This window comes from Mastigoproctus giganteus, chromosome 10 (genome assembly GCF_048544385.1).
Source record: "Mastigoproctus giganteus isolate SK-2022 chromosome 10, ASM4854438v1, whole genome shotgun sequence".
Classification (NCBI taxonomy): domain Eukaryota; kingdom Metazoa; phylum Arthropoda; class Arachnida; order Uropygi; family Thelyphonidae; genus Mastigoproctus; species Mastigoproctus giganteus.
Genome location: NC_143584.1, coordinates 60419028 through 60446684, shown reverse-complemented (window position 1 = coordinate 60446684; position 27657 = coordinate 60419028). Strand labels below are relative to the sequence as shown.

The 27657-nt window shown below is 36.7% G+C and overlaps 1 protein-coding gene across 1 annotated transcript in view; it reads left to right on the top strand.

The window, feature by feature from the left end:
- The window catches only part of LOC150079049 (meckelin), an 860544-nt gene that overhangs the window by 339198 nt on the left and 493689 nt on the right, over positions 1–27657 (top strand). The window contains exons 11-12 of the mRNA XM_090382499.1: positions 12684–12752; positions 22106–22163. Coding sequence (XP_090238625.1) covers positions 12684–12752; positions 22106–22163 — 127 coding nt within the window. The remainder of the gene's footprint in view (positions 1–12683; positions 12753–22105; positions 22164–27657) is intronic.

Genomic DNA, 27657 nt, shown 5'->3' with positions numbered 1-27657 from the left:
GTGATACGAGAAACAATGGATGTAGAGAATAAGGAGGCACTGGATGAATGAGTCTTGGAACTTTTTGCGGAGGAAAGAATGGACACGGGACAGCGTCCATTCTTCCCCAAAAAAGATAAATCCGAGACTGACAAAAGTAAGCCCTCAGCACCTCGGAAGCTGACTGATGGATCCACCAAGCCAAAATAATGGATAAATTCCTACAATGGAATTGTCATGGATTCCGGCGAAGTACTGATGACATCAAGGCCCTCCTGCAAAAGCACGAGCCAATTTGCTTTTGCTTGCAGGAGACTTATCTAAAGGCAAATGATGATCCCACCATGCATAACATCACAATTTTTAGTAAGGATAGAATTGCGGATGATCCTGCTCGTGGAAGAGTGGCTATCCTTGTGGGCAACCAGACCCCAGTTCAGCCCTTGCTAGTTACAACCAGCATAGAGGCTGTTGCAATTCGGCTTTCAGTGGGATTTTTATTAACCGTGTGCTCTATTTATTTGACATCTCCCAGAAAGACCTTGATGATCTAGGAACGTAGTTGCCTCCCCCTTTCTTACTTCTCGGGGATTTTAATGGACATAACACCCTGTGGGGTAGTGCTAACATCAATGGAAGGGGACGAGTCATAGAGCGTATGCTAAATGACAATGACTTTTCCCTTCTAAATACTGGAACAAACACCTTCTTCCACATGCCTACCCGTACTTTTCTGCCATTGATCTCTCTCTCTATCTGCTCCCCTTCTCTACTTCCTTCACTCACTTGGGAAGTTGAGGAGAATCCATACGGAAGTGACCACTTCCCTGTGATAACCTTGTTACACAGTGGGAGACCATGTCTTTCTTTCAGGTTACCACGGTGGAAGATTGATCAGGCTGACTGGACTGCCTTCCAACATCAGGCAAATTTTGACTCAGTACTGTCGGTCAGAAGCCGATAAATGATGCAGTAACGTACATCATGGAAATTATTGTCCAAGGAGCTGCGAATGTTGTTTCAAAAACATCTGCCCGGTTTCCACCATTTCCCAAACCTTGGTGGAATTCACAATGCAGAGCAGCAAACAAGGCTAAAAACAACGTGTGGGGGATATCCTACCATGACCAACCTTATAGCCTGTAAACGTGCATGAGCCAAAGCACACTACATCCGCCGTCAGAGTCAAAAGGAATCGTGGATCCGTTTTACTTCATCAATACTCAGTCCACTTGTACTAAGTTGGTCTGGGATAAAATCCGGAAAATGAAGGGAAAATATACATCCCACCCTTCTTCAATCCTAGATTATAATGGATGCTCTATTGCAGATCCAACTGCAATAGCCAATTCTCTTGGGGAATCATTCTCTAACATCTCTGCAACATCTTCGTATTTCCCAGAGTTCCTGGTCCTGAATCATAAAATCGAAAAACAGGCACTTAATTTTAAGTCTAAGAGCATCTATCCGTACAACACGTCATTCACTATACAGGAACTGAAAAGAGCTCTTATTCTTTCCAAAGCAAGTGCTGTTGGACCAGATGGCATCCATTATGAAATGATTAAGCATCTTTCACCAAAATCTATGGATTATCTGCTCCTTCTATATAACAGAATCTTTATTGAAGGGCAGTCACTGGATTCCTGGCGCAAGGCAATCGTTCTTGCCTTTGCTAAGCCAGGAAAGGTTCCAAAAGTCACTACTAATTATTGTCCTATTGCTCTGACAAGCTGTCTGTGCAAAATCCTGGAGAGAATGGTTAATTTTCATTTAATATGGTATTTAGAATCAAATGACCTTCTCTCCAACGTCCATTGCGGCTTCCTAAGGAACCGGACAACTCTGGACCATCTCATTAGACTGGAAACATCCATCCAGGATGCTTTCCTAAAACGTGAATATTTGGTGTCTATATTTTTTGACATGGAGAAAGTGTATGACACAACTTTGAAAGGGTCACTCACGAGCTGGATTTAGGGAATAATTTCGACATTGTTTATTTAGATTTCAGCAAAGCTTTTGACTCAGTCCCACATGAGCGGTTGCTTTATAAGCTGGAACAGGTTGGAATCACTGGGAAAATCCTTAGATGGATAGAAGGATGGCTTCAGGGCAGGAGGCAGAGGGTTGTGATAAATGGCTATTCCTCAGATTGGGTTGATGTAAGAAGTGGGGTTCCCCAAGGATCAGTATTAGGACCACTGTTGTTTTTAATTTTCATAAACGACATTGATGAAGGGATAGAGGGTGTGATGTCTAAATTTGCAGATGATGTTAAAATTGGTAGAGTAGTTAATGATCACTGTCAAGCTGAGCTTCTTCAGAGAGACCTAGATAGACTTCAAGAATGGTCAGAAAAATGGCAGCTGTGCTTTAATCCAACAAAGTGTAAGGTATTACACCTTGGAAACAGTAATCCCAAAATAACTTATTCACTTGGTGGAGTTCAACTAAACCCAGTACTGGAGGAAAGGGACTTGGGTGTTACGATACGGTCAGACATGAAATTCTCTGAGCATTGTAAACAGGTTGCAAGGAAGGCCCATGGTGTCCTATCGATGATCTATCGAACTTTTGCAAGTAGAGATAGGGACGTGATAATCCCATTATATAAGGCTTATGTTAGACCACACTTGGAATACTGTGTTCAAGTATGGAGACCGCACCTAAAGAAAGACATCGAGCTTCTTGAAAGGGTGCAAAGAAGGGTAACTCGCCTGGTGAGATCGGCAAAAGGGCGTCCTTATGAAGAAAGACTTTGAATATGTGGGTTGCAGAGTTTGGAAACTAGACACCTTAGAGGAGATTTGATTGAGGTGTTTAAGGCTCTGAGAGGCATCAGTAAAATGAATGAGGACAAAATTTTCAAGATTATAAATGATGCTAGAACTAGGGGACATAAATTCAAGTTACGGGGGGGGGGGAAATGTTTAGATTGGACTACAGGAAGTTTTATTTTAGCCAGCGAGTTATAAATTACTGGAATAAGTTGCCTTCATGGGTGGTAGAGGCTGACAGTTTGGGGAAATTCAAAGGTCATCTGGATAGTACTTTCGGGTAAGGGAAGCGCATAGGATGATAGGATTAATTTCCTTTTTATTTATTTTTTATTTCATTTTATTATTTTTATTTATTTATTAATTATTATTATTTATTTAATTTTTGTTTTTATCATTGTTTTGTTCGGATTTTTTTTTTTTTTTTTGGCTGGTGCAGCATAAGCCATAGGCTTTCTTGCACCATACGGCCGTTACTAATACTAATACTAACTTGGAGATTTGGCATCTTAAAAGATTTGCATAGCCTTAGTCTTAGAGGGCAACTCCCCATTTTTATTAAAAACTTTTTAGCCAATCGATCCTTCCCTGTTCGTGTGGGATCCTCACTCTCTCATCCCTTCTGTCAAGACAAGGGAATACCCCCAGGATCAGTATTAAGTGTCATGCTTTTTGCCTCAAAGTAAATTCCATCACTGAATATCTTCCTCCAACTGTAAACTGTGCCCTCTTTGTTGATGACTTTAGCATATTTTGTCAGTCATGCAACATGAGGGTTATTGAAAGACAACAGCAAAAACCATTGATCGTCTTAATTCCTGGGCACATACTCCAGGGCTTCAGGTTCTCGCCGGAGAAGACCGTTTGCGTACACTTTTGTCGTAAGCGTAATCTTCATCCTGAACCTGAATTAAGGCTCGGACAAAATGCTATTCCAGTAGCAGCGGACACAAAATTCTTGGGAGTCATATTTTATAAAAAGCTGACCTTTCTGGATCACATCCGTCAACTCCGCACAAAGTGCACAAGAGGCCTGAATATTCTGCGCTCTCTTTCCTCTACCTCTTGGGGTGCGGATCGTTGCACCCTACTACGCATCTACCGTGCACTTGTACGATCCAGACTAGATTACGCGTTCCTGGTATACAATTCAGCCAAAGACAGTGTACTTCGATGGCTGGATCCTGTCCATCATCAGGCTCTCCGTATCGCCATTGGAGCATATCGAATATCTCCTGTCCAGAGCTTATACGTCGAAGCAAACGAACCACCGTTATCGCTTCGACATAAGCAGTTGTCTCTAAAGTACGCTTTAAAACTGAAATCCCTGCCAGACCATCCTACGTGGCCATTTGTTTTTCAGCCACTTTGGGAAAATTTGTGCAACACCCGTAAGACTGCCAATCGTCCTTTTGGTATTTGTCTCCAAGAGCTACTCAAAGAACTTAATATCAAAGTAGACAAGGTTGCCTAAAAACCAAAGCGACCCCTTCCACCCTGGCATGCTCATGTCCCAACATGTGACTTATCCCTTAGAAATTGGGGAAAGTCGGACACTCCATCATCAGTCTACCTGCAGCTTTATTCAGCACACCGAGCTGAACATTCTGACTTCGCGCCAGTTTACACAGACGGTTCGAAGTCGGAATCATATGTGGGATCTGCTGCTGTCTTTACAGACAACACTACATTGGACATTCCCTCTGTATGCAGCATATATACTGCAGAGCTGCATGCTATAGAGTTAGCCTTGGATCACATTAGTAAATGCCAATACTAGCGGTTCATTTTATATTCTGACTCTCTCAGCGTGTTACAGGCTTTGATATCTGTGAGATATAATTCTCATCCAGTTCTGTCTTGCATTCAGCAGAAAATTCACTTTCTCCGTGAATGTGAATATGATATCTGCTTCTGCTGGATTCCCAGCTACGTTAGGATTAGGGGAAATGATTTGGCTGACACCACAGCCATTCCCAATAATAATCGCTGCCTGTCAGTCCCCTACACAGACTACAGGCAAATAGTACTCCAGAAGATACACTCCCAATGGCAAGATTCGTGGAATAGACAGACTACGAATAAATTATGTCGTATAAAGCCTGTAATTGAACTGTGGCAGTCTAGTCTGCGCAGGAATTGTAAGAAAGAAGTTGTTCTTGCCCGGACCCGCATAGGACAGTCATTTTACTCATTCGTTTTTGCTGAGGGCTGATGATCCTCCTATGTGTGAGTCCTGTGGCACAATTTTATCAATTAAACACATTTTAGTTGACTGTCCAGATTTTAGCAATATCCGTTTTACGGCTTTTAATCATCTGACTGAGGCGTATACACTCAGTCAAATTTTATCCGACAATGACAATGTGTCAGCTGTTTTTAGCTATTTTAAATCAATAAAGATTTTTAGTTGTATTTAAAATTGGCATGTTATTGTTATTTCTTTATTGATTTATCTTTTCTACATTTTATATCTTTGTTATTTTATATCTTCACATGGTTACCTAAGTAATTAGGTCAGTGAAAGTTTAAATTTTTTTATGTATCACCTGGTTTTGGCGCATTATAGCCTTAGTTGCTAATGCGGCAATAAAACCCAACCAACCAACTAAAGATACCGAATTTAAAATTGTATCCAGGCAAATACGGAAATTACACACTACATATACTGAACAATCGCTCAGTTCCTTCTTCGTCCGCAACACAAATAAATGACCTAGTATACGTTTTTTACAGTTATTGTACTCATCTTATCTGGGTTCTACGTGGTTTCCTATGAATTTTCGTGTTAATCAAAACACGGCCTCAATCCATGCTTCTCATTTAGCAGCTTCAGAATTAGCCTTTCCTGCCCTTAATATAAAAAATACTTTTTTACTTACGAGGCCAAAATACTTAGTGTCCAACGTAATTATACGAGACTATTAATTGCAGAGACCGTCGAAATTAAATTACATGAGAATTCTGTTATTGTTTGCCAGCCATATGTAATCTCCTACTCGTGGTCCTTTTTGAATATGCGCGAAGACAAATAATCCCTATTAAATTGAGTTTTAATTATTTTCATTGGATTTTTAATTATTGTTAATTGTTTCTTACTGTACTGAAAGATTTTCAACTTTTTTTTTTTTTAAATTGTTTTTGTTTTAATTTCTGGAGAGTATCATACGGAACTGTTCTACGTATCATATTGAGGTAAACTTGAATTATTATTTTACAAATATTGATATCAACTTAGAACGTATTGAGAATTATAGCTCTGGTTCTTACTATCTTATTCATTTTCAACCTGTTCTTGACTATTTCTTTCACTTCTTTTCTCTCCAGTTATAACCTATTGATACACATAATTATGAGGGATTTTTTGAATACCTTGGTGCAAAATTTCATTAGTTTAACACTAAGATACTCAGCCCAGAGTTACCATATTTCTTTTCTAAAGTATTGTCTTCAAAACAACATCATTCCAAAGTTTGCCATGGTCAGTTTAAATCATAAAATTTCTGGCGTTAAGGAACTAGTACTTGTTACATTGTGTAATATAGTTAAGCTTGCCTTAAGATCTTGGTATTCTAATAAAAAAAATACCTTTCCCAAATTAGAAAACTTTGTGACAAATTAAAAAATTATCTGCATCGTAATGATTGGTCTGTATTGAAGACTTCGATAGATTTGCAACGTGAAGGCCTCAGAAATAAAAAAACAGATTCATTAACAAATTGAATACCTATCGGGAGGGTCAAGAAATGTTCATACGAGATCTAACACATTTTCGCGAGCTTGCAACCAAATGCATAAGAGTTGTGTGAAGACCCCCCCCAAACACACAGTGGTCTACCGCAGAATACTTCAGCTAGTTTGCGAACACCCCCTTGCCCAACATTCAATGAACCGACATCAGCAGGTTAAAATCTTTCCTCGTATACGCTATCGCAAGACCAGATTACACTTTATCCAAAGGATAAAATTACAATTTACAACCGAAAAAACAGTGCTTAATTCGTATTGAATTTGAACTTCATAATATTCCACAAAAAGATATATTTATTCAACAAGTTAACCAGGTTGTGAATAACATAAAAGAAACGCAAATTCCTAAATTGAATACACATGATAGTTCAGCTTTACGTGAACTTTGGGAAAAAAAAGACTATTTTTCATAGAGCTGATAAAGGAAAGCTATTAATATATTAAGAAAAATAAAGGTAAAGGAAGCCCACATGAGAAACAGTGGTAATACTCAATAAACCTGATTATATTAATAAGTTAGTCAGTTGTATCTGATTCCTCCACTTATCTTGAAGTAGAACCAACACTATTTACCAATTTGGCCAATCAATACAACAAAAACGTTAACCACGTATCGAAAAAATGACTACATTTCTATGGCTCAGTATTGAAGGTATTGAAGGCCAGACCATATAATATTCCTGCACTTTTCGGTCAGGAAAAGTTACATAAGACTGGATTTCCTATTCAACCTGTTTTTTCTACAGAAACTTGGCATTTATATCCTTGGCCACACATGTATATAGCATTATAAAACCTTTAGACAGACGATACAATTTGGGATTAAAAATTACAATACACTGTTTAATAACTTTAAGGGCAAAGGTAAAGAAAGCCTGCACGAGAAGCACGCAAAAGTTCGATGAAATTTACCAGTAAAAGTACTTTGCCATAACGGCATTTGTATTGTTGCTTGCTAGGTAAACAGACGGTGGGTGTTATCAGACTGAAGGAGAAATTGAATCCCATGGGAGATTGAAACCCTCCCGAAGTGGAGGGTTTCACTGGTGGACTAGTGGATAAATTGTTTATTAAGAAAAATAAAGGCAAAGGTAAAGGAAGCCCACACGAGAAGCACGGCAAACTTTAAAAAAGTTTACCATCGAAACTATGTTACGAACATTTTTTATGATGCCAGAACTTCCAATATGTCTCTGTTCGTGATTCAATTAGTTAATTCAATTAGTGATTCTAAAGAAAAAAGGTTATGTTACCCCCCCTCCACTTCAGGAGGGTTTCAATCTCCCATGGGCTTCAACTTCTACTCCAGACGAATAACACCCACCGTCTGTTTACCGAGCGAGCAACAATACAAATGCCGTTACGGCAAAGTACTTTTACCGTTAAATTTCATCGAACTTTTGCATGCTTCTCGTGCAGGCTTTCTTTACCTTAGCCACTTTAAGGACTGTAGACTTGTCAGTAATGATAATTTATTCTCACTAGATGTTACCTTGTTATATACAAAACAAACGTGAATACACATTAGATATTCTTTTGGATATGTTAAATAATAACTCAATACCAATTAATTATACAAAGCTTCCTATTAAGGAAATTTTTCACTTAATTAAACTCTTAGTTGAAGCCAACACTATATCACCTTTTGATACAAAGTATACAAACAAATTTTTGGTTTGCCAATGGGATTAAGCCTGAGCGGCTTAATATTGGAGATCTATTCTCAGCCATTGAACGTATACATTTGACGCCTTTTCTATATCATATCACATTCTATGGGAGGTATTTTGAAGATGATCTAGTCATTACTGATCGTAGCATTATCTAAGGTATTTTATATTTGTTTAATAATATTCATTATAGACTCAAATTTACATTGGAGAGGGAGAATACGGATACTAAGTCATTATATATTTTTAAAAAACACTCTTACTCAGAACGTGAATAAAATCCAATTTAATATCTATCATAAACCTAAAAACCCCGGCATGCTTCTGCATTATAACAGCTATCAACTGTTCACCTATAAAAGATTGATTATCTTTAATGAATTTCTCAATACGTATAAATATTCAAGGACCAAATCTGCTTTGGGCTCAGAAATACAAATATTAACCAGCAGATTCTTAAATAGTTGTTACCCACTTGCTACAATAGACAGAATTAGGGTACAAGCTATGGATAGAATACAAAAAAATACACCAACAATAGTAATATCAAAAAATACTTTCTGTCCCATATGTTGAACAGTGGCACAAACAACTTAACAGATTCTTTAAAGATACCGAATTTAAAATTGTAGCCAAGCCAATCACACTATACTGTACAATCGCTCAGTCCTTTCCTCGTTCGCAACACAAATAAATGACCTAGTATGCAACATTTCTTTCGGTGATTGCGACTCATTTTATCAGGGTTCTATGCAGTTTCCTCTGAATTTTCGTATTAATCAACACATGGCCTTAGTCCGTGCTTCTCGTTCAGCAGCATCAGAATTAGCCTTTCATGCCATTAATGAAAAACACTTTTTTATTCAACGAGGCCAAAATACTTAGTGTTGAATGTAATTAATCGGGACTATTAATTTCAGAGACCATCAAAATTAAATTACATGAGAATTCTGTTAATGTTTGCCGGCAATATCTAATCTCTGACTCTTGGTCCTTTATGCACATGCGCAAAGGAATGCATCTTGATATTCATTGTATTGTGTCCGAAACGATTTTGTGCCCAAAACATTTTTGTGTAGACCAAAATGTTCACCATATTAAACAGATGTTGTAAATGTTTATTTATTAATTTATTTTTTAAAATAATGTATATTCTTTTGATTGTGCTAGCATTTAAAATATATTTTATAATAAGTTTGTTATTTGCACTCACAGATGTTTTCTGTGGAATCATAGATCTCTTCCGTGGAGGATTTTGTGTGTTATGTGACGTTGCATGAGATGAAGTGTTAAACTTGGCAGTCAAGTGCTTGTTGGATCTCTCATTTGTGTTCCTTCATGGGCAGCAACCACATTCTTCAAGCCTTCATATAAGCCATTCAGAACACTGTATTTGCCCTTAATATCCTCATACTCTTTATAACAACAAATGGCCGACCGGGCTAGCCGTGTGGGTAAAGTGCCTGCCTGGCAACCCAAAGGCCGCCTCGGGCTTGGATCAGAGTACAAAATGCAAAAACCTTGGGAGGTGTAATATGGCCACAGAAGTCGATGCGCCAACAACTAACAAAAAAAAAAAAAAAAAAACCAAACATTTTGTTGTGTCACTTCCAGCTAAAATTAGATTTGATAATATTTCAATTCATAAGAGAAATATCCTCAGCAGTTCTCCCATGAGACTAAGCTTTTTGCTTTGCTGCTCTAGTCTGAGGCATGATTTTAGACTAAAAATAAAATACTGACAACAGTTTGAACTGTATTAATATGGTGTTTAATATGGTGTACAGGTGCCTCCGTAGCCAGGTGGGCAGGAGCAGCAGTGCGTAGCACACGCTTCTTGATTAGACTGGGGTTCGAGCCCGTGACTACCAAATATGGAGGATATGGAAAGGTCAGGGAATGACCACCGCATATCCCCGGAGCAATATGGCCTTAGTTGCTAATGCTCCTAAAAACCAAATAACAAACAAACAATATGGTGTACAACATCTGTTTAATATGGTTTACAGTCAAAGCTGTACATAGCAACCCTATTCTTTAACGTCCCAACACATTATGACATCCTGTGTGGTTGGTCCCTCCCAATTTCTCATTAACCTAATGCTATTTTACATTCATTATAAAGACATTGAAAATACAAGGATTTCTCTGTAATGACCATAAATTTCTACTTCTTCATCTGAATTTTTAGTTTTTTTTTACAATAGTCACGTTTAAAAGTAACAGCACTTCAAATATATTGAAGTAATTGACAATCTTGCAGCCTGACCATGAGAAATAATGTTTTATGGTTTCCACACTCTTTTCTTGCAGTGCGGTAACAAAATGAATTTTGGCTAGAAGTTAGTTTCATTAGTTAGAGTATGTGTTTATTGGTATGGCTCCAAGAAAGTGAATAGCTTTGCCAATCACAGATAAAATTAGAATTTTGCAAGCTGTAGATAATGGTATGCATTCTAAGATTGACATCGTCAAACAGTTCGTCATTCCTAATAGCACCCTGTTCACTATTCTGAAAGATCGGATAAAGAATGAAAGTTTAGAGAAATCTGCTGCACCAGGTAGGATTCACGCATGAAAGGTGAACTGGAACTTGAAAGGTACTTTTGGAATGGGTAATGCTGATGCATGTAAAAAACATTCCTGTAGATGGTAATCTTTTAAAATCTAAGCCTGAATTGTTTGCGAATTGAATTAAAATTTAAGAATTTAAAAGTTAGTTGGATGGTTCCAGAAATTTAAGAGTCGTCATGGCCTGTCTTTCAAAAAAGTGTGTTCCAAAAGTGCAGCCATGGATATTGATGCTACAAAGGAATGGAAGGAAAGTAATTTATAAAATATTTTGCTGACATATGACCACAATGACATCTTCAGTGCATTGAAACTGGAGTATTTTTAAATTGCTACCGGATAAAATGCTTACATTTAAAGGAGAGAGTAGTGGTGGAAAAAAAGGCCAAACAACAGATTACTGTTCTCCTAGCTGCAAACATGTCTGGCACAGAGAAGCTTCCTCTTTTAATCTTTGGGAAAGCTCAGAAACCTCGATGCTTTAAGAGTTTGAAGACATTACCAACTATGTATTGAGCAAACAAAAGGCTGTGAACGATATCACAAATCTATGAAGAATGGATCAGATTGCAGGATTAGTGAGAAGAATAGAAAAATTTTGCTGTTTGTGGATAACTGCACCCCTCATTGTTAAGTATACAACCTACGTGCAATCACTGTCGGGTACCTATCACCAAATATGATGTCAGTTCTTCAGCCACTTGATCATGGTGAAATCCAGTGTTTTAAGGAAACTACCAAAGAATGTTATTAAACAAAATTGTGCTGTCTTGAAAACAAAATTTAATTTTAAATCGACATTTTGCGGAAATGTATTTGTGTTTCAGCATGGGATGAAATTGATGAAAAAGTGATTGTCAACTGCTTCAAACAAGCTGGATTTACCGTGTTGAATGATGCAATGTATGAAGTTTTTCATGCTTCTTCTTCTGTTAATTGCAAAGAACAGTGTGATAATGGGGAAGATATATTTGAGCATGTGCGGCATCACCTAAACTTACAGGAAAACTTAAGCTTCAAAGGTTACGCAGAAGTGTATGTGGACATTGAATGTTTCAGGATATGCATGAATGAATGAATGAATCATTGCAGACATAATGGAACCTTCTGAAATTTTTGTAGTGTGATGAAGATTATGAACTTATTGCGGTCAACAAGAAGTTTCAGTGAAAGATGCTCATCAACGATTAGAACTTGTAAATCGATTTTTTTCAAGTGCAGCCTAACCGCAGAAGTTAGTTAGTTAGTTATTTGGTTTTTAGGAGCATTAGCAACTAAGGCCATATTGCTCTGGGATATGCGGTGGTCATTCCCTGACCTTTCCGCATCCTCTGTATTTGGTGGTGACCGGCTCGAACCCCGGTCTAATCAAGAAGCGTGTGCTACGAACCGCAGAAGTGAAATAACTGCTATCGTGCATCTTCATAGTTTCCTTTTAAAATGTTACTCTGCCATTAAAACAGCGTGTTTTAAGTATAGGTATGTTTATATTTAGATATGTAGCCTATCAAGACCTAAGCAAAATTTACAATTTAATTGTAATCTTACACTCTAGAATCAATGCAAAATTTTTAAATTTTCTTGTTTAACACTGTAGTACATATTATAAATAAGATTATACTATATTGTGTTAGTAGAATTATATTAAAATGTTCAAGCTTTTACTTGTTTTGTTGCTGATTTTATGAACAATTAATATGGTGTCCTTCCGATATAACAACTGTTTTTCTCATTCTCTTGGAGGGCGTTATATAGAGCTTCGACTATAATATATACTGTGCAATACAGTTATAATGCTATAAAATCACATTTGTGTTTCTATAAATTTATAGTTTATGGAGTTTAAAATATGAAATGCCCCTCTACATATACTTTCTAAAATGATTGAAGCTTCCAATGGTGTTATTTGACTGACATTATTGTTTCTTTTTAGTTATGTAAATATTTTAACAAAGAAGATCGGGATATTGCTTTTACCTTTGGAACAAGATTTGTGTTGACTGTAAGTATAATATATTCTCGTATAATTTCAAGTATAATGTATTATAATATAAAATATTTTACAGCATTTTGAATATGCCACTATTGATTCAAATCATTGTTTAATTTGATTTATTTGAATAGTCTTGAGGCATATGTGCACCGTGGGGTTTTTTTAATCCACTTTGAGGCAATACCACCTAACTTTAGAACATTTTCTTCTGATTTGATAAAAGAAAATCCAGATGTTTTTGTCAAGCAACCATTGCCAGCTATCTAACTAATTCAGCCATAGTGAGAAGAAAGCCCAATAATGTCGCTGCCCTCTCCAATCTAGATTGACCCAATCTGGATTGGAGATATCTCTTGAATTAGTACCTGACAATATGGTGACATTTACATGTTATATTGTACATAGTGTGCACAGAAGCCACAGGCTTTTGCTGCAACAACCAAAAATAAATAAATAAATAAATAAAATTAAGTAATTAATTAAAATAAAAATAAATAGTGAAAAATAAAATTAATAAAAAATATATAAAAAATACAATAGAGAAACTAAATAACCTGCACGTTTCTTTCATGTAGGTAATTATCCAGCTGACTTTTCAATTTCTCCAAGCTATCAGCTTCAACTTTGCACTGTAGTTATTCATTCCAGTAGTTACGTAACAAAGTTAAAAGAAACTTATTACAAATCAGTCTGAATCTGTTTTCCCATAAGTTGGTCCATAGTTCTGGAATCAATTATTAAAATGAAAATTTTACCATTATTTATTAATTTTACTGTTCCTTCTCAGCCTTATAGACCTCATTCAGGTCCTTTCTAAAGTGTCTGATTGCCAAATTCTGTAGCCCAGATATTCAAAATATTTCCTCATATAGATGTTCTTTTGGAAACCTCACCAAAGTTCAGACTTTTTCAAGAAGCTCAATGTCTTTATTTAGGTGCCGTTTTCATACTTAGACACAGTATTCCAAATGTGGTTTTGCAATTGTCTTATACTGTGGAAGTACAGTATTGCAGGGACAGGGAGGTGATTATCCCGTTATACAAGGCAATGGTCAGGCCACACCTAGAGTACTGTGTACAGGTCTGGAGGCCTCATTTTAGGAAGGATGTAGAGTTGCTAGAACAAGTACAAAGAAGGGCAACGAGATTGGTGGGGGGGGAACAAAGGGATGCTCTTACCAAGAAAGTCTTAAGTTCTGAAAATTGTAGCATTTGGAGAGTAGGCACTTGCGAGGTGATCTAATTGAGGTGTATAAGGCCTTGAATGGGTTGAGCAAGCTGAATGCTGATGGGATTCTTCCTCTTGCTCAGACTAAGAACTGGGGGGGGGGCACAGTTTCAAATTGAGGAAAGATAGTTGTAGAATAGATGTGTGGAAATTTGTCTTTAGCCAGCGGGTAGTTGATTGGTGGAACAGGCTTCCATATTTTGTTGTGGAAGCTGATAGCCTAAATAAATTTAAGGCTGAGCTGGATAGGCATTTGGAACGAATGGAGGGGTGAAATGGGAGCTTTTTTTTTTTTTGGCTGCATAAGCTTGCCTTCTTGCATCGTATGCCTCTAATAATGCTAAGTATGATATCCTTATGTCAACAGATAAATGTTTGAAAATTCATAAATAGGATAGAGTGAGCCTTCCTATCCACCTGTGTAGACAGGTGGCAAGGACCTTTATGTTTTGAATAGTCATGAGGCATATGTGCATCGTGGGAGTTTTAATCCACTTTAAAGAATACCATCTGACTTTAGAACCATTTTCTTCTGATTTGATGGATGAAAATCCAGATGTTTTTTTCAAGCAACCATTGCTAGCTACCTGACTAATTCAGCCATAGTGAGAAGAAACCCCAATAATGTCTCTACCCTCTCCAATCCTTTATGTTTTGCCTACATCTGTGAATACATAGTTATTTTTCTGTATATAAGTAAGTAGTAATAAAAATATTGCTGACTAATTCTTTCATAATATTCTATTTGTTTTCTTCAAATGTACCAATTCTGATTAAACATTGCTCTCTGCTACTTGTTTGAAGAGGTTGGTATAGAGTGGGTCTAGCAGCACTGGTGGCTCCCATAACTCCACCTTGGAGAGGTTCTGGTTTGATTAGTATTATTATTGGCAACATGATGCCTGGAAACAGAGCTTATATAGCAGCATAAAAGAAAAAAACAAACAAACAGCACCACTTCGTTTGCTCATTACACCCAATGATTGGTCCAAATTTTTAAACATTTTAATTGATTCAAACTACTCGTGGAAGTTTACCCCAACAGTCAATCACTGTTTGGCTAAATGCAAATTTTTATACATCTGTTCTGTAAAAATCATATCTTAAATTAAATTGGCATACTCTTCTGTGAGTCATCTGAGAAAGAGCAAAGATGCTCCACACGCATTTAGTTTTCTTAAACATTTTAAAGCCCTATATACTTAGGGCTTTAAAATGTTTCATTAAGTTTGGTAACAAGACATCTGCTCGTTGACCAAACTGAAGTGAGGTAGCACCTAAGATTGGAGAAGATGGCAATCCAATGGGGGAGATGATGAGCCTGCCAGTATTTCTGTTGATGTGGCACCTGGGCTACTTTTAATGGACTGGACTTCTGTGAACTCTTTCTTATAATGACTGTGCAATTTTAACAATTCCACGATCATTTCCTCACCTCCTTCCATACCATAGGTTATTCTACTGGTACCAAGAGGCCTCAAAGATTTCAAGACAGATTGCCAAACAGTTAACAGCCTGCCGCCTGAATCAAGCACTGTCCATTCATCCCCACTCATCCTGCATAGATCATTGCATATTCAAAACAAGACACACCAGAGCTTTTTCTTAAAGCCATAATGCCATTGCAGTCTGTCCAACTTCAGGAAATTGTTACTGTTGAAATTATATAGTTTCCACAGAAGTCCAACTTGGACTTCTGTGAACAATCACTTTCTTTAACTTTACCTTTCTAGCTACCATCAAATTGCTCTATGAAAGTGAATACATCCTGTCCACTTCTTCCCATTGTAAAAATCTCAAAATCCACTTTTGAAGGCTGCAATTGTTGTTGGTGTGTTTTATTAATATTTTTTTAATCTCAGAAATATGAAATGCTATCTTGAAACTTCTAATTTGAGACTGCAAAAATTTCCATATCATATAGTCATTTAACTAAACGTTTATTAACAACTTTCTATTCCCTTGAGCAGGGGTGGCCAACCTATGCTGCATGCGCCAAACATGGTGCTTTGGAAGATTACAAGTGATGCATTTCATCATAAAATTTTTCATGTACCCAAAGCCCATATTGCTGATTCTTTGGTTCTATTTCCTTTCATTTCAGGTCGTTCCACATATGGCTTAAGACACTCACCACCTTTCCACTTACATGCACATAAACGTGTCAATTCCCTCAATTTAGCAAAAGAAATAAATTAAATAGTCTCCAAAAAAAAATGCATTTCTGAATTTTGACAGTAAGTGATCTATGGCTATGAAAATATATCGAGCTCCTAGTCATCCATTCTTTTGTATGGCTGTTGCCTCTGGCGCCTGACTCTATGCACAAGTGGAAAAATAAATGCAATACGTGACTTTTTCAGGGGACTGAGAATATACAAATAGATCCTTTGTCGGAAGTCTTTCAAGTTAAAAGGAAACAATGAAATGATAAATTTGAGGTATTTTCATCTATGAGAAATTTCCATCAATCGCATTTTGCCAACTCAAGAAATAGTAGGGAGGAGCTCCCCCCCCTGGTCGTGCCTGCTCATCAGTTCATCGAAATTTTTCGACAGTTTACAATTGATATTCTGTGTGACACGACGTACATACTTATGATCTCTTTGTTCTTTTTCAACATTTAGACTTCTAGAGTTTTGTACTTTTTTTTTTTTTTATTCCTTCTATCCACCACAGTGCAAAAGAAAATGAGCAAAAGAAAAGCAGAAAGTGATATTAAACGTGGATTTAATGAACAGTGGGAAAATTAGTTGTTATTTAATGCAAGTTCATCAGGAAAACCATTTTTCATTGTTTGTGAAAGTACTCTTTCACATAATAAAAAACATGATCTTAATAGACACTATAAATCACAGCATCATAGAAGGAAAAATGAAGCTCATTCTTGGGTCTGAGCTACGAAAAGAATATGTGACTAAGAAAAAGAAAGAAATCAGAAGAAGACAAAATATATTTGCTAAAGTAAGTTGTGAAGACTTGGCGATGATAGAAGCATCCTATGAAATTGCTTTAGTATTGGCGAAAAAAAAGAAACCTTTTTCTGACGGAGAAGAAATTGTTAAGCCTTGTCTCCAAATATTTGCACGCCATCTTGGTAATAAAGGTATTGAAAGGAAAGCAGACGAAATTGCTATATCAAGGCAGACAGTTACGAGACATATCGAGGAACTCTCTCAGGATGTATCTCAGCAACTGGAAGATCTTGTCCATTCTTGTACTTTCTTTTCTCAAGCTTTGGATGAATCAACGGACATATGTGGTGTAGCCCAGTTAAGCATTTTTATAAGAGGAATTGATGATAATTTTAATGTCTTTGAAGAACTTGCCAGTCTGGAGTCATTGCATGGTAAAACAAGATAATCAGACATATTTGAAAAAGTAAAAATCATGCCTAGAAAATCTAAAATTAGATTATAGTAAACTCATCACTGTGTGTACTGACGGAGCACCGTCAATGATAGGTAAAGCCAATGGCACTACAATTTTGCTTGAAAATTTTTTAAATCGTCCTGTACTAAAATATCACTGCATTATACACCAAGAGGCACTGTGTGGAAAAACTTTAAATATGCAGCATGTTATGTTGCCGGTTTTGAAATTTGTGAATAAAATTAGAGCAAGAGCATTAAACAGATGAGAATTCAGAGAATATTGTGAGAGGTTAGATTTGGAATATGGTGAACTTGTCCTTCATTGTGAGGTGCGCTGGCTTTCTGGAGGACAGGTTCTGAGTAGATTTTGGAAATTGAAAAATGCTGTTTATAATTTTTTAGAACAGGAAAGTGAACTACCTGATGAAAGAACCTTATTATTAGATAACAACTGGCTATTTGATTTGGTATTTTTAGTTGATGTTACTAGTCATCTCAGTGATCTAAATTCGAACCTACAAGGCATGAATAAATTATTTCCTAGCTTAGTAAATAGCATCAATTCATTTAAAATGAAATTAAAACTGTTCATCTCTCAGTTAGAAAATCAGGATTTAAGTCAATTTCCACACTTGAAAGAGCAGAATGAGTGTGCTGTGGATGATAGCAAGAAGATGAAAAAGATGAAAGAAGAAGATGAAAAGTTGGTTCTGTGAGTTTGAAGTTGGACAGTAAATGGATGTTGGCTGGTAGCGGCACGTGTTCGGACTGTTTTCAAAGAGACAGTAGGAATTATTGAAGCCAATTCAGAAGAACAGTGCCCAAGTGTGGCATTGCACCGGTTGATGAGAGTCATCTATCACCTAGCATTGCCTGGTAACACAGAGGGGCGGCATTCCTCCCTGTGGTGTAGGTGCCACACCTCGACCCTGCTTGCATTGGTTCATACCTGGGTGGTCACCCACAGTGTGCATCATACCGTATGACTGATGACTGGGCATAACATCAATGCATGTGCATTGATGTTATGCCCAGGATTACTAACAGTTCCACCATTGTGAAGGTGCAAGCAGAGGATTTGGCTGTCGCAGACCATCCGGACTTCGTTGAAATTTAGTCTACTTGACATGGATGTCACCCAAATATCAGTTCCATCAGCGTTTTAGATTCCCTGGTAGCCAGTACAGCTTGTCTCGCTCATGTCTGAGAGAATGTCTGTGACATCCTCAAGGACCTGCAGCTCTCAATTTACTGGGATTGGATTAACTGAGAAGCGGATTAACTGGGACACTTCAAGACTCCAAATAAAAAAAAAAAAAAAAAAAAAAATCAACCAGAAATCATAAAATTCAAGTAATAACTAGAATAGGTATAAACAGATATTTTGCAAGTCATGAATAAGTGACAAGAACCGGTGTTATAAGTCATCATCGGGGGATTAGTGTACCTATTATTTTGCAGTCCCCACTGTCTTCACACCCGACGCTCAAAAAAAAAAAAAAAAAAAAGAGAGAGAGAGAGAGACCAAATGTTTAATTTGTTTTAGTGCGTTGCGTTAATTGTTGTGTTCCGTCGCACCGCAAAAAGACAAGTTTTGTTTCGTTATTTATGTCAGGGATGTTGAAATTTTTTTATAGTAAATATATATATTTTTTTTGTTTAGAAATCGCGAAAATTATTGGAAAACGCAAAAGAGTTGCGCTTTCAGTTAAACAAAAGTTTGAAATTATTCAAAAGTTTGAAAACGGTCCATCCGTTAAATCTCTAAGGATTCATTATAATGTTGGTGACAAAAGCATACGCGACATTGTAAGAAATAAAGGGAAGCTATTAGATTTAAAATCGACATCGTAAAAATAAAGGTAAGCAGCGTATTGGACACACAAGTAGTAGGTGGTAAGTTTTTTATTTATCGCCATATTTTTTATGTAGTTTGCTGAACATTTTTCGATATACTAAGTCCCCGACTTACGCAACTGCAGATTGTCGTAAATTTGTTTTCACTCAAAGAATAAAAAAATTCTTTATTCATATATATATATATATATATTTTTTTTTTTTTAGGATTGTAAAATTTAAAACAACAAAAAAAATAATAATCAGCAATCAATAATGGCGATCATGGCATGCACAAATTGCACAAGTGAGATCGGGGCAACAAGCAGAAAAATAGGAAAGAAAAGATTCTTACATTATGGTTTTTTTTATATGACTGAAGATTTTAGTGAAGGGGACATACACTTCACCATAATAACGTAAAAACCCACAGAATTCCAGCTATCGGTATCATTGCAAATGCTATAAGATCAAGTTTACTACCCATTTATAATAGATTGCGCTAATAGAAAAGTCGAATAAAACGGAAAGTGCAAATTGTTTTTATTGTTTTATAGTAGTGACCTCCAGAAATGTGCTTTAATAGAATGTGAGCTCGCGCGGGGTGATAATTGTGAGTTTTCACCTTAACCCTGTGAAGTTCTTTACAGAAAATTTCATTTTGACTGTTATCATGGTTCAGACTAAAAGAATAAGTGACAGCGCTACTAGTAAATCTACCAAGAAAAGGAAAGCGATCGATTTGGATCAGAAAATTAAACTGATAAGAATGTGTGAAAATGGTCAAACATTAACAAATATCGCACTGAATTCAGATTTGTCAATAAAATATAGCAGCAATATGTTATTAGTCATTCCCAAGTTACGTAAAACTTTGACGAAGTAAGAAGTCCTGGAACATATCTCTTATGTATGTCGGGGACTTCTGTATTTTTGGATTAACCGGGAAATCGATTATCAATGATTTGTTTTTTACCATCTATCCCAGATAATCGAGAGTCTACTGTATATTATAATATATAGTATTATAGTATAGTATTATGAATATTATACTGTAATAAATATAAATGCAACAAGGCATAATACTATAAGAGCTTAAAATTATACTATTGAATCTTATAGCATTATGCCTTGTTGCATTTATATTTATTATAGTATTATCATATACACCTTTTGGCACCTCTCATATTGTGGAATGAACTTTACAACTCGGTTGTCGTGATTACAATACCAGGTTACCTGCCTATTCACCGAAGAAAGGCAACAAGCCTTGAAATGGTGCCATCTGGATGGTTATGCCCACCGAGAATAAGTGACAGTAGTCTTCTCTATTAGTGAAGTGTTAATTATTTGAGGTAGTGCAATACATGATAACCTATTATAACAGAGAAACGTACCAACTGTGTGGTACTACACTTAAGGTGGTAGAAAATGAAAAAGACCTGGGAGTAATTGTGCAGTCAGATATGAAGTTTTCTGAGCAATGCAGACAGGCTGCCAGGGCAGGTCATGGGGTTTTGTCAATGATATATAGGAATTTTGCTAGCAGGGAGAAGGAGGTGATTGTCCCTCTGTATAAGGCAATGGTCAGGCCATGCCTTGAGTACTGCGTACAGGTCTGGAGGCCTCATTTTAGGAAGGATGTAGATTTACTTGAGCGTGTACAGAGAAGGGCAACAAGATTGGTGAGGGGAATGCAGGGATCCTCTTACCAAGAGAGGCTTAAGTTCTGCAAATTGCAGTGGCTGGAGACTAGGCACCTGCGCGGTGATCTGATTGAGGTGTATAAGGCCTTGAATGGGTTCAGCACGCTGAATTCTGATGGGATCCTTCCACCTGTTCAGATTACGAACCTAAGGGGGCATAAATTCAAATTAAGAAAAGACAGATGTATATTAGATGTGCGGAAATTTGCATTTAGCCAGTGGGTGGTTAATTGCTGGAACAAACTTCCATCTGTTGTTGTGGAAGTTGATAGGTTGAATAAATTTAAGAAGGAACTGGACAGGCATTTGGAGGGAATGGTGTGATTTTTTTTTTTTTTTTTTGGCTGATGCTGCATAAGTTCATACACTTGCTTTCTTGCATCACATGCCACTACTACTACTACTACTACTACTTGTTGTGAAGGATTATCACCATATAAGATACAACTAAAACGATGCCTTTACACTACAAAAGTAGTTTTTGTTTAAGAGCTATCTATGGTGATAATTATAGATAATTATCGCTAACCCTTAGCGATAATTATCTATGGTGTATAATGTGGTAAAACTAATGGGTGGTACCTTAGTGGCCTAAAAAACACATTTGCAGCATTTTAAATTGTCATAAAAAAATAATAATAAAATTAATAAACATTACAGTCTACTTGTAAAATATCAAGGAATAGTGCACTCCAGCACATTTCATTAAATCAAATACTTTTTCAAATATTAAAATTAAAATTAAAATCCGGGACATGTCAGCCTACTACTGACATTGCTGTAACTCCATGTTTTGTAGTAGTACAAAACATGGCGATACTACAGTGGATTGATATAAAATATGTATGTTGTCAAGAAATTTAATTTCTAGTGCAAATCAGAAAGCATTTTCTCCAGAATTTGTGGTTGCATTAAAGCAGGATTACTGGTAGATGTATTTATGAAAAGATCACTTTCCATTTACTTTTAAGGAGCGCACAAGATTTAGCAATAAGGAGAGTGCTGTATTTAATTAGTTCCTTGTTAATCTGCATAATTTCTTTGATTTAATTATTAATTTTTATTTTAAAATTTTGTTTATCTGATTTTTGATACTTTGAGATATGAAGAGAGTGAGAATATAATAAGAGTATCTTGTTACAAAAATAAAAATGAAGAGCCAGTGATATTAACAAAATAATTTTAATTTTAAATTTTTTTTTTTTTTTTTTTTTTCAGTGCACATTAGAAGTTAAAAGATTTTGGGATAACTCTGAGCTAATATTCTATGACCTGTGTATCCTTTATTTATATTTTCTATGCAAGATTTCCTCAGTTATATATAGCTATGGATTTGCGAAAATAAAACTATATAAACTCTATAAAATCTGCACTTCACATTCCAGAATTCTTTAAAATTTATCACATTTTACGAAAAAAAAAGAAAAAAAGAAAAAAGAAAAAATATATTTTACAATCCAGAAATTTAAGAAAGTAATCTGACAGTTATCTCATTTATTTTAGGAATCTATGTAAAAGAATAAAGGGTGTCATTTCTCTCTTTATAAGATATTTGCATGACTTTTATTGTTATTATTATTAGCCATATGGTGCAAGGAAGCCTGAGGCTTATGCTGCACCGGCCAAAAAAAATTTTTTCCTATTACCCTGAGAGAGAGAGAGAGAGAGAGAGAGAGAGAGAGAGAGAGAGAGAGAGAGAGAGAGAGAAGTAGAAAGGAATCACCAAGAAAGAGAAGAATGATGATATCCAGCTCAGGACCCTGAGTGTGCCAAGCCCATACTCACCAGATGTGAGCCCCTGGGGGACTTCCTCTAATTCATTTTTGTGGCTAAGCTGCATAGATAATTCAAGGGTTTTAATTTTCACACTAGAACAAGCTTGCCTTTGCAGAGTTATTATATTGATATCCATATCATATATCAAGTTGCATTATCTGGTATGGGCTCACCAAAATGTGAATTGACCATTTCTTTAAAACAAAGGTTTTGAAGGGGGGCCACATAGGAATATTCAGAGTAGGTGGGCAGATTCAAAATTTTTCTTGCATTTCATAATATCTATTTTATTTTAATATTATTTTATTTATAACAATAGAAGGAAGGAGTTGAATCACATTGGGCCACTTGATGTCTGTGGGTTAACTGTTGATGACCCTGCTCAGGTTGCAGACAACTTGAATATGTATATTTTATCTATATTCACAAATGAGAAATTCTTTAGGGAAGGGGATGCCAGAAATTTATCAACTCTAACAAGGAGGTAAATGACTTTATGATAACTAAAAGAAAGGTGGAGGAGGAAATTGTTGAAAATGGACATAAAAAAAATGGCATCTGGGATGGGATGGATATAATCTATCCGGTTATATTGCGGGAGCAGTAAAGGAGGTAAGCAAACCCTTAGCGATAATTACGAGAGCATCCTTGAATTCAGTGGAGGTCCCTATGGACTGAAGATGTGTGAATTCATAAAGAGAGACTGAAAGGTTACAGGAGTAATTACAGACCTGTTAGCTTGACGTCTGTTCCAGGGAAAGTAATGGAAATAATTTTCCCTGGAATTATACTGCATGAAATTATACTGCAATCACAGCATAGATTTGTTAAGGGTAGGAGTGGTCTTCTCTAACCATGTTTGGTTACTATGATGCAGCGAACAAGGAACTGGATGCAAAATATAATATTGATATCATATAATTGAATTTCAGGAAGGCTTTTGATACTGTTGCACCTAAAAGACTGCTGTATAAACTGGAGCAATTTGGCATTAAGGGCAAGTTACTGCTGTGGAAGAAGGCAGAGAGTGGTTATCAATGGATACTTCTCATTGTGGACTTATGTTATTAGTGGAGCTCCCCAGGGTTCAGTGAAGGGCCCATCATTGTTTTCAATATTTATTAATGATATTGATGAAGGTATATTAGGCTTAATGTCTAAGTTTGCAGATGATACAAAAGTTGTTAGGATGGTTAATGACAGTCAATCATGGTGAGCTATTCCAATAAGATCTAGGAAAATTGGATCGATGGGTTGAGAAATCGTAGTTTCTCAGCCTGTTGACCTAAGTTTAACATTGACAGATGCACGTTTAACATTGACAAATGCACGGTACTGCATATGGGTACAGTAACCCTGGAGTAATTTATAAAGTGTGGTAATAAAACTGAGTAATTTATAAACTGAGGGTAGTTGAGATGAAAAAGACCTTGGGATAATTTTGCAGTCAGACCTGAAATTCTCTGAAATATGCAGGAAGGCTGCCAAGACAGCTCATAGGGTTTTGTGAATGATATACAGAAACTTTGCTAGCAAGGATGAGTAGGTGATTATCCCTTTGTATAAGGCTATGGTTAGGCCAAATCTTGAGTACTATATACAAGTCACTTTAGGAAGGATGTAGATCATGCTGTAACAGTGCAGAAAAGGGAAACCAGACTAATGAAGGGAACAAAAGGTTGCTCTTACAAAGAAAGGCTTCAGTTCTGTGAATTGCAACATCTCGACTAGGCACCTGTGGGGAGATCTGATTAAGGTGTTTATAGCTTTTAGTGGACAGAGTAAGCTGAATGTTAATGGCATTCTTCCACATGCTGAGGCTAAACACGTGAGGGGACATAAGTTCAGGTTGAGGGCAAGATGGTTGCAGGATAGATGTGTGGAAGTTCACCTTCAGCCAATAAGTGGTTCATTATTGTAACAAGCTTCCATCAGTTGTTGGGGAAGTGGAATAACTTGACAAATTCTTGGAGAATATGGATTGGTGAACTAGCCGACCGGGCTAGCCGGGTGGGTAAAGTGCCTGCCTGGCAACCCAAAGGTCGCGGGTTCGAATCCCGCCTCGGGCTTGGATCAAAGTACTGCAAAAACCTTGGGAGGTGCATTATGGCCACAGAAGCTGATGCGCCAACAACTACAAACAAAAAAAAAAATAAAAAAAAAAAAAATTGGTGAACTGTGTAGGATTTTTTTTTTTTTTTGATCGATGCTATATAAGTTTGTTGTCTTACATTATTTGCCGTCATTACTACTATTATTAAGTAGTCAACTCTACATACATATACATACATTATACCTAACCTTAAACAATATGAATAAATTTAAATAAACTTTTCAACAATAATAATATTTATTATTATTATTATTACTACTATTATAACACATATTCATACAAGTTTTTCTTAGTTGCAGAAAAATAGATATGATGAATTATTTAAAACCTACAAGTATTAGTATGAGGTTTTTTTCTGCAACTAAGGGGGGGGGTTATGTTAGTTAAGAAACACATAAAATATAAATCAGTGCATCCAGTTGACGTTGGTGGACAGTGCATTGTTGAGTCAGTTTGGTGTGAGTTAAACACTGAGAAAAACAAAAATTAGGGTAGGAATGTGTTATAGCCCTAATGACTCTGATGAGTAAAATGAATAGCTGTACAGAATTACAGAAATACAGAGAAATACAGTGGGCCAATAAATCAGAATGTCTTATAATGGGGGATTTTAACTTTGCAGATATAGACTGGAACTTGTGGGTTGGTCACTCACACACTAGTGAGACTTTTGTGGATTTATTGGATGATTGTTTTCTACAGCAGGGATGTTTGAGAGGTAGCCAGAGTGAGTCTTGATCTGATTATCAGCAGTGATTCTTCATGCATTAAGAACCTACAGATAAAGGAACCAATAGGTGGCAGTGATCACAGTGTATTCATAGGATTTACTTAAAGATGTAACTACCATCAGAGTTGAGGGAAGGGTGTTTGCTTTCATAAAAGTGACTACAGTGGTCTCAGACAGTTTAAATTCTATACAGTGGAACCAACTGATAATGTTACCAAAAGCAAATTCTAAATGGGAAGCATTCAAGGAATTAATCTTACAAGCTACTAGGCTTTTCATACCAACTAAGAAATATTGTTCAAGTTTTAAGCCAAAATGGATGTCAGATGAACTAATGAGACTCGTGGCAGAGAAGAAAAATGCATGGGATGCATAAAAATTATCAGGAGACACTGGTGCCTATGGTAGATATAAGAAAGTCTGTAATCAAGTCACAAAGGAAGTTAGGCAAGCAAAGGCAGATTACAAGAAATCTTTTGCAAAGGATCCAAAAAAAAAAAACCAGTTTTGACTTCTTTACTTATGTAAACTCTGGAAGGAAGGGGATGAATCAGACTGTCCACTTGATATTGAAGGTTCGATTGTTGATGATGTTGATGTTTGATTGTAGCTGACAAATTGAATGAGTATTTTGCATCTGCATTCACACATGAGGAATTCTTTAGGGAGGTGGAGGCCAGAAGCTTATCCAACTCTAACATAGAGGTAAATGATTATGTAATAACTGACAGCAAAGTGGAGGAGATTTGATGTCGTTAAAGGAAGGCATCTTGAGTGGATGGAATCTATCCAGTTATATTAAAGGAGGCAACAAAAGAAGTAAGCAGGCCCTTATCCATGATTATGAGGGCATTCTTAGACTGGGAAGTCCAAGAAGTGGGGATTGAAAGGTGATATGAGTAAATCAGACCTGTTAGTTTAACTTCTGATCAAGGCAAAATAATGGAGTCAATTGCATTGCAGGATCATCTAGACAAGACAGCAGTAATAATTCAGACACAGCATTGGTTTGTTAAGTGGATGTCTTGTCTGGCCAATTTGATTAGATACTATGATGTGGTCACAAAGGAACTGGATGCAAAAAATAATTTTGATATCATATGCTTGGATTTTGGGAGACCTTTTGATGCCATTGCAAATGGAAGATTACTGTACAAATTGGAGCAGTATGCTATTAAAGGCAAGTTGCCACAATGGATAAAAGGATGGTTGAGCGGGAGAAGACAGAGAGTGATAATCAATTGACACTGCTCTTCGTAGACCAGTGTTATTTGTGGAGCCCTGCCAGGGTTCAGTCTTGGGCCCATTGTTGTTTTGTATGTTTTTCAATGATATGGTTGAAGGTATATCAGGCTTTAGTAATGACAGTATGCTACTGCAACTTTATTAATGACAGTATGTTACTGCAACTTTAGTAATGACGGTATGCTACTGCAACTTTAGTAATGACGGTATGCTACTGCAAATGGGCTGAGATGTGGCAACTGAAGTTTAACATTGACAAATGCAAAGTACTGCAAATGGATAGCAGTAACCGAAGAGAAATGTACCAACTGTGTGGTACTACTCTCACTGTAGTGGAGAATAACAAGGACCTGGGGGTAATTGTGCAGTCAGATATGAAGTTTTCTGAGCAGTGGAGACAGCTGCCAGAGCATGTAATGGGTTCTTCTCAAGGATATGTAGGAATTTTGCTAGCAGGGGATGATTATCCCTTTGTACAAGGCAATGGTCAGGCCACACCTTGTGTACCGCGTACATGTCTGGAGGCCTCATTTTAGGAAGGATGTAGAGTTCCTAGAATGAGTTCAGAGAAGGCAAAAAGATTGGTGAGGGGAACAGAGGTGTGCTCTTACTAAGAAAGGCTTAAGTTATGCTAAATGAAGGGCCCAGAGACTAGGCACCTGTTAGGTGATCTGATTGAGGTATATAAGGCCTTGAATGGTTTGAGAAGGCTCAGTGCTGATGGGATTCTTCCTCTTGCTAAGATTATGAACCTAAGGGGGCATAAACTCAAATCAAGGGAAGACAGTTATAGAATAGTTCCGGTCAACTCTTCCATCATGCAGTATGATTGATGACTTTTGAGGTTATGATGAACATCGTGGCGAGAGCCAATAGTCCTTACATTTCGAGGGTACAGCTCTAAAA